This window comes from Pseudoliparis swirei, chromosome 5, assembly GCF_029220125.1.
Source record: "Pseudoliparis swirei isolate HS2019 ecotype Mariana Trench chromosome 5, NWPU_hadal_v1, whole genome shotgun sequence".
NCBI classification, from domain to species: Eukaryota; Metazoa; Chordata; class Actinopteri; order Perciformes; family Liparidae; genus Pseudoliparis; species Pseudoliparis swirei.
Window position 1 is genome coordinate 9,188,287 of NC_079392.1, and position 8,224 is coordinate 9,196,510.

Consider the following 8,224-nt stretch of genomic DNA (forward strand, 5'->3'; position numbering starts at 1 on the left):
TTTTACCCGTGGGGTCAATTTGACCCAGAGCAATTAAAACCTCCAGAAAATTATTAGAATTAATATTGTTTCCCAAGTTTAAGTGTGAGGTACTTTATGTTTGTTTGTTGACTACCTAAATAGCCCTTTAAATATATGAAAAAGTTGATATCTCTTATATGTTTGACACAGTGAAAAACAGCCTGGGGTCAAATTGACCCGAAAGGTAACAGGAGGGTCAAGAGCAAGCATGATTGGATAATACAGATGGAGACGTCACTCGGTTTAAACTTTTGTCCCTCTCATCGGTGGAGCTCAGGGTGGTCCCACCCTCTTGGCTCAGATCTTCTCGCCAACGTCATAAAATCAGTGTGTGTGTGTGTGTATGTTGTTCTCCATTTCAAGCGGGAGGTGTGCAGTTTCTATTAAGGGATGCTATCTCTAAAAAGGCATTGAAACTATCTGTTGCTAACATAAACAAGTTCTTGACGGTGTCAGGTATGCCGCTTGTTAAATCTCAATTCTGCGGCTGAGCGGCCAGAGGGTTGCGCAGAGGTCGTACCTAGTTGTACTCCCTGTGTGGATGTGTCATCTTCTGGCCGAGGTCAAGAAGAGTTCGTACCTGTCCGTGCTCCTTATGAGGCAATGTCAGTATATTCCAAAACATGTGGGTGTGCATGTGTATGTGCTGTTCTCTCTGTTCAGGGCCATATTGCCATAAAAGGACATACGGTATGGTGCTTTAGGGCCTTAATGCAAAGACAGGGACATAGGATATTATGCATGTATTTCATATCCTTAACGGTTTTTGTCCCGGTCGTGAAACAGTGGACCGGCTCTTTACCCTCGCTTGACGACTGGAGGGGTCCTGGGAGTTTGCCCAACCAGTTTACGTGTGATTTGTGGATTTGGAGAAGGCTTTCGACAGCATGGGTCCTTCGGGGGGGATTATATATTCATATAATGAAAAGTGGTATACATGTATTTTATTATGGGTTCTTTTTATGTATGTATATATGTTCAAAGCATTTTGTAATTGCAGCTCGTTTTGATAAGTGCTATATAAATGTATTATTTTTATTTATAAGTATGCAAGATAGGCTTTTATAAACAGATTAAACCTTCATGGTACTACACAAGTAATATCCTACAATCTAGGGTTAAATCCAGCCTTATTAATTATTATTTTTGTTTAAAAATTATAGTTTAGACAGGACAATACCTACAAATATTGGCTTGTTGCTATTACTGACTCATGCCTGGTGAATAATATGAATACATGAATAATATGATTATAACTATGCATTTCTGAAAAAATCCAATCGTTTTTTAAATGTATTCTGAAACCATCTTTCTTCTTTTCACAGCAACTGATTATTGCGATAGTCTTTTCTATTTATTTCAAAACGTCCAAAGTATTACAAATATGAAACATTTGTGGATGGAGCTCAAATAGATACGTGTTTACAAATCATCCTGTCACATCAGAAAGAAAGAAAAAACTTCAGTGGAGCATTTTACACCTTTGTGGTTTTTCTGGGTTCAGAGAGTCTTCTGGAGAGGTTTCATACGTATAAAGTCTAACTCAGAAATCAGTTGGTTTACTCAGTTGGTTTACTGTAGCAGAAAGGGTTACTCATTACCAGACAGCTGGCTGGCGCTGCGTGAAAAAAACAACCATTTTAGTGAAAAGACGATGAGTTCCCTGCAACATGTGAATCCCCGGGTCAGGGGGATCCGAGTGTCACCTCACAGTCGACTGCAGAGACAGGCTGATCACATCACACGAGACATCGCACTGGTAAGTGACAATAATCTATCTGCATGTATCCAGCTTTTTGTGCAGTGTGAATACAAGGGACATAGATGTGGGTTTTCTGGCCTATTTTTTATTTGAAAAATTAATTTGGGACATTTACAAATGGAGGGCTGCATGGGGGTTTCGTGGCTCACAGCACGAGGGGTCCTTCTTTGTGGAGCTGAAACGTTCTCGCTAAGGCAGCGTGGGTTCCCTCTGGGTTCTCCAGCTTCCTCCCACAGTCCAAAGAAATGCAGCTCAGTTAATTGGAGACTATAAAAAATTTTTAAAAAGTAGTTGTGAATGTGAGTGTGAAAGGTTCTCTGTGTCTATATGCGCCCTGAGATAAACTCGCGACCTCTACAGGCTTTGCCCAATGTCAGCTGGGATCGGCTCCAGCGCCCCGCGACCTTGAATAGGATAAGCGGTTTGGAGAATGGAATTTACAAATGGATGGATGTTCAACAAAGTCATAGATTGTCAAAGCAACTTTAATCAAACCAATGAAATACAATATCACATGATATGGTATCATGCTGGAAATTCACTTTGGTCACTGCCTTGTGTATATATTGTGTTTCCTCTGTATATTTAGTATTAGTATTGTTATTGTGTTTTGTGTTTTATTTTGATCTTTTATTTTTATAAATGCTCTAATGTGCACCTGCTGCTGTGATCCTGAAATTTCCCCATTCTTATCTTATCTTATCATCATGGATGTCTAGTTTGACATCAGCAACTGATTCACACCAAAGTAACAAACATTACATTTCCTATAAACCCTAATTTGAGATTCTTGTAAAAATGATGGTGGTGTTTGGTCTTTAATCCAGATTTGACCTGACCCCTTCCTGCATCAATATATTGTCCTGCAGGGGGCGCTGTACCCCTTTGTTAAGGTGATTGACGTGAGCTCAGCTGATCCCCACAGAGCCGGATGGAAACCCATTACATTTGTTCGCCAGGTTAGTTTTTTAGGCTATTTACATTTTATAATCTTCTCTTAGTTTCTTATTTTTTTAGGGAAGATGTTGGTGATCTGTGTTTTTATTGTATCGATCCATTTCATGTAATTATTTGTAATTTGTGATTTTATTACATTCATTTACTTTTTTCATTGTCATAGTATATTGACTGCTTTTTTGTTATAGATTGAATACTATCCGTCTGATCCCACATGTTTTGTTGATCCTTGATTGCTCTCTTTATATTCTATTTAGGTATGTTATTTTAAGTTTGTCTTGTATTTAAAAAAATAATAACAATAATAATAATAACTTTATTTATATAGCACCTTTAAAAACAAAGTTTACAAATTGCTCTTCAGAGAATCAAGGCAAAACAAATAGAATAGTAAGATACAAATAAAAAATTAAATTAAAATGAAATTAAAATTAAAAATAAATTAAAATTAAATAAAAATTAAATTTAAATTAAAATTAAATTAAAATTCTAAATTAAAAACAGACAAACTAAACCATGTACTCCGTGCTGCACATTTCTTGACTTTCACACTCTTTTCATCAAGGTACCTTCTTAGTAAGAAAAGTTCTATAAATATTCCCTGGCTTGTTGCCCTATTTCCTCAGGTCTTGGCAGGGTGTCTGTTCCCTCAGCTGCTGAAAGAAAACACTCTTCCTCTGGATGTGAGGCTGAGGGCTCGGAGGCTCCTGGAGGCCTGCGATGGAGGAAGCGTGGGTGAGGACTTGAGAGAGGCCTTTTCCATGTCCAACTTTTAAAAAACCCCACAGACATCAATTTAAATGACTAACTGTTAAAAAAAATACAGTAGCATCTCAAATGATCACTCCACCCACAGGTTCCTACACAGACTCCTCTGGCATGCTCCATGTCAGGCAGAGCATTGCTGAGTTCATCACGAGGCGAGACGGTGGAGTGCCTTCATACGCCAAAGACATCTTCATTTCTGCTGGTTTTCAAAGGGCCCTGATGGTATAAACACACCGTCATTAAGTGTTACTGTATCACCACTACTCATAGTCCAGATACACTTATTATCACAGGGATATAGACGTTAAAGGATTATTCTGGCGATAATTCCTGAGTTCTGGTAACTCACTCACCAATAACTTAAGTTCAATGAGTCTTAAAGAGCTCTGGTGCTGGCAAGGCGATTTTGAGAACAAAGATAAGAACAACTGATGATGTCCAACACAGTGAAACTTAGAACAAGTTTCTTTGACCTTTGTAGAGCCTTAAATGCAGCATATTGTCCTCTGTGAATCCTGAATATTTGCACTGTACATGTGCCACAACATCATTTTTTAAATTTAGAATGTTTTTAAACATTGCACAGCCAACTTTCAAGTGAATAAACATTATACCTAATACTTGTAAGTCCATTTACATTTTTTTAATTATCAAACTCTTTTCATTGCAAATTATAATTTGAGTATGGAAAAAAAAAATTGGAAATCTAAAGGTTGGTTAAAACCAATCAAGTCAAGCTTTCAAAGATAAAAAAAAGTGTAACTAAACCACGTACACACGGTTAAAACAGGAAGTCAAGCTGGACACCGTGTTGGATGTTTACAACCTGTTGTTCATTCTGACCGCTTGCGTCTCTTGACCTGCTGGAATTCCCAGATCTCGGTCATTCTTGCCGTATTTAAAAAGTCATAACAAATAGAAATATTGACCCAAGCTCTTCAAAATAAGACACATGTTGTTACTAACTAGACTGATTAAAGAATTATGGAACAGTCGAACACTGAATAATAAATAAGTGGCACGTGTTATTGTTCTGTTGCGTTAAGGTGGTTGTGAAGCTGCTGGCCAGGGGGGAAAAGGAGACCCAGACCGGCGTGTTGACCCCGATGCCCTGCCCGCACACCGTGCCGGCGCTTCTGGATGAGGCCGGGGTGACCCTGGTGCCACACCCGCTGACGGAGACCCGAGGCTGGGCTGTGGACCTGGACGAGCTGCATCGAGCGTTGAAGACCGCCAGGGGACGCTGCGAACCCAGAGCCATTTACATCAGCAACCCAGGAAACCCCACAGGTAAACAACACACAGTAGCTTCATTAAAGCACCCGTTTCAACACCCTCGCTGTCATCACTGTGTGTATGCTGCTGTCCGGTCTCCCTAGGTCATGTGCAGGACTGGAAGTCAATAGAGGAAGTGATTCAGTTTGCAGCGGCTGAGCGACTCGTACTGTTGGTTGATGAGGTGATGACGAACTGTATCTTCAGATGGGGATGTAGTACCCAACGCCCTCTTCTCACACATTCTGTCATCATCTATGGATTCCTTTTCTCTGCACTCCAGGTGTACCAGGACAGTGTGTACGGACACGGCCGAGAGTTTATTTCCTATAAGAGAGTTCTGTTTGAGATGGACAAGGAGTACTTGGAGACGGTACAGTTGGTGTCCTTCCACTCGTTGTCCAGTGCCCACATGGGAGAGTGAGTTCTCAAGGTTCAAGGTTCACGGTTTTTTAATTTGCCATTTGTGCCTAGACCAACAGTCCAGACACATTGGAATTGTTTTGCAGGGCTCTCCGAGTCAACAGAGGTACAAATACACTATAATAATAATAATAATAATAATAATAAAACATAACAAGAATGTGTTAATAGGGGGTTACACATAATTTATGCGATTTCTCAGGAAGTTTAATGAGTGTGCTGAGGAAAATGGGGGCCTCAAAGTTTCTTGCCAGCTGATATATAACATGATTATATTGATATAGTATGATAGGATATTCAAACCTGCAACAATTTTAAGTGCAGTATTTTTTACATTACACTATTTTCTTTTGATTAACATAGCGTATTGTGTCCGTGTGATTGGGCTCTGATAGTTGATATTACAGGAACGGGAAGCACTATGAAATACATCAGTTTATTGGGTCGCTTGTAGCTCATGGGGGCGGTCGTCCCGTGACCACGAGGTACCTGGTTCGATCCCCGCTCTCCCCATAGTTGCATTAAGAAGTGTCCTTGAGCAAGGCACTGAATCCCCAGTTGCTCCCCGGGCGCTTCACTGCAGCCCAATGCTCCTCAATGACTAAGGATGGGTAAAATGCGGAGAAGAATTTCCCCACGGGAATCAATAAAAAGTGTACATTTATTTTAATTGTATTTCTTCTTTATTCAAATAATTTTAAAAAATGAAGAAAAAGTGAAAGGCAGTTCACAGCTTCCGGCGTTCTGAAGCAATCATGACTAAAACACAGAACAACATTACTTACTCAACTTAACGAGTCACCAAATTAAATTTAATTAATTAATAAAAGTTAAATGTAACTTTTAGTTTCTTTTAACTTGTCTTGTTCTGTGTTTTTTGTTTGTACCTATGTGTTTCTTATGTTGATGCCTGTCTTGACCAGGCCACCCTCTAAAAAAAGATTGTTTTAATCTCAATGGGATTCACCATGATTAAATTATGGTTTAAAAAAAAATTGTGAACTGTATCTGTGTCTCAGGTGCGGCCTGAGGGCAGGATACATGGAGCTGGTCAACATTGACCCAGAGGTGATGCATTTTGTGGAAACTATGCTGTGTACCGATATCAGCACTCCAGTCACAGGACAGCTTGCCCTGGATCTCATGGTCAGCCCTCCACGGCCCGGGGACCTTTCCTTTCACACACACACTCAGGTGAGACATCTGCAGCAACTCTTTGGGCTCATTTTCCTGCCTCGTTCGCTCAGACAGACGTATCCCTGTGCAGTATAGGTCCCCGTCCTGCGTCACACTACTCGCAAAATAATGTCCGATATTTTTCGTGGGTTTCTTTTCAAAGGAGATTCTCCTATCTCGGGCTACTTTGTCCCAGAATGCTCAGCGGGCTGAGGGGTTCCTGAATGGACTACCTGGGATGAGCTGTCAGCCAGCGATGGGGGGAATCTACCTTTATCCCCGCCTGCATTTACCATCCCAGATTATAGAGAAGGCCAAGGTGGTAAATTGTTAGGAACCTTCATGTAACGCAATGTGGTGACACTTGACATTTCTGCCTGTTTTAGACATTTTAAAAGGAGCTTTATATTACTTTTCTTACTGTCAACTAGATAGATAGATAGATAAATACTTTATTAATCCCCAAGGGGAAATTTGTCGTAGCAGTAGCAGCACCAATAAACTAAACACACGAGAATAAAAAATAAAATATAAAAAACAGGGATGAAAGATATAGATGTATACAAGAAGTATCCAAAGTAAAATATAAAATAAAATATATATGTATATACAACATATATGCATACACAATACAATACTAATGACTAAAATTAAATTAAATATAAAAATATTAAATATTAAATATAGACAGTGTGCAAAATGCAAAGTGTGTGTATGTGTGTAGTGTAAATGAAAATGAAATGTGTGTGTATGTGTGTCGTGTAAATAAATGAAATGTGTGAAGTGCAGATCAACATAGTGTATATGGAGTTATTATTGCAGTTATTGCACTAGGATCTGGCAAGAGGTGATCTGTTATAGAGCCTAATAGCCTATTCTTTAAAGTAGTGGTTGGTACTAGTCTAGACCGTCTCAGCCTGTCATGTCAAAATTCCATCCATTTCAAAATGAATACAAAAAATCCACTTGACTTAATCCATTACAGCAAACTCTATTGTTAAATGTAAATGAGTAAACATTGGTAGGACTCTTTAGCAAGATGATATATAGTCTACAGTCTAGTATAGTTGAACAACAGTCTTCCCAGTGGGTGGTCAAACGGCTGGTTTAAGCCGAAGAGTTCAGTTAACATATGAAGTTAATTAGCATTCAATATAAACTCATCACATATATTTTCCCAGCGACTAGTAGCTCTGAAAAAAAAAAAAAAACTGTCAGTTTCAGCAATAACAAGATACTGAACGTATGAACATCTCTGCTTTTAGATAATGGAGGTGGAGGCAGATGTTCTGTACTGTCAGATGTTACTAGAAGAAAAGGGTGTGTTCTTAGGAGCCGGGTGTCAGTATGGTGAAACAACTGGCAACCACCATCTGAGGTGAGAGACATGAAGTTTGGCAGATTAGTCAGGTATATTTCATTTCCTACAAAGATTAATATGTATTGTGTTTTTTTCTTTCAGATTATGTATTCTTGTTCTTCCGGACACCCTGGAGGAGGTCTTGGCTGCCCTCGGCTCCTTTCACCTTCATGGACACACTTGATGACCGTGTGAGGGACGGAGACATGGGGGACAGTTTCTACCCCCCCCCACACACACACACGCACACACACACACATGCACACGTAAATTGTTCAAGGACGGATCCTCAACTCAAGTGTCGACCCTTTATTTTGTTTCTTTGCTTCACATTTTTCCCCAAAATAATATTTGACTGTACTGTGGACTGATTCATACCTTTTTATTCATGAAATAAGCTAAAGCATTTGTCTTCTTCTGCAAATAAAAGAATCTTAAAAATTATAGTTTGTCACAAACAGAATGTTATGGACAACAGCAAA

At 39.4% G+C, this 8,224-nt stretch overlaps 1 protein-coding gene across 1 annotated transcript; it reads left to right on the forward strand.

The window, feature by feature from the left end:
- Window positions 1–562: 562 nt before the first annotated feature.
- gptl (glutamic--pyruvic transaminase-like) lies at window positions 563–7,926 on the forward strand. Its single transcript, XM_056415052.1, has 11 exons — window positions 563–626; window positions 1,978–1,997; window positions 2,653–2,742; window positions 3,367–3,475; window positions 3,597–3,730; window positions 4,555–4,798; window positions 4,888–4,967; window positions 5,067–5,203; window positions 6,226–6,400; window positions 7,648–7,760; window positions 7,845–7,926. The coding sequence occupies exons 1-11, from the start codon at window positions 563–565 to the stop codon at window positions 7,924–7,926; spliced, it is 1,248 nt and encodes a 415-aa protein (XP_056271027.1).
- Window positions 7,927–8,224: the final 298 nt, after the last annotated feature.

Bases quoted from the DNA above. Each gene is read 5' to 3' on its own strand.
- gptl (XM_056415052.1), top strand. From the start codon at position 563: ATGTGTCATCTTCTGGCCGAGGTCAAGAAGAGTTCGTACCTGTCCGTG. The intron at 3,476-3,596 runs GTGAGGACTTGA...CTCCACCCACAG, and splicing joins CTGCGATGGAGGAAGCGTGG to GTTCCTACACAGACTCCTCT. The intron at 4,968-5,066 runs GTGATGACGAAC...TCTGCACTCCAG, and splicing joins TCGTACTGTTGGTTGATGAG to GTGTACCAGGACAGTGTGTA.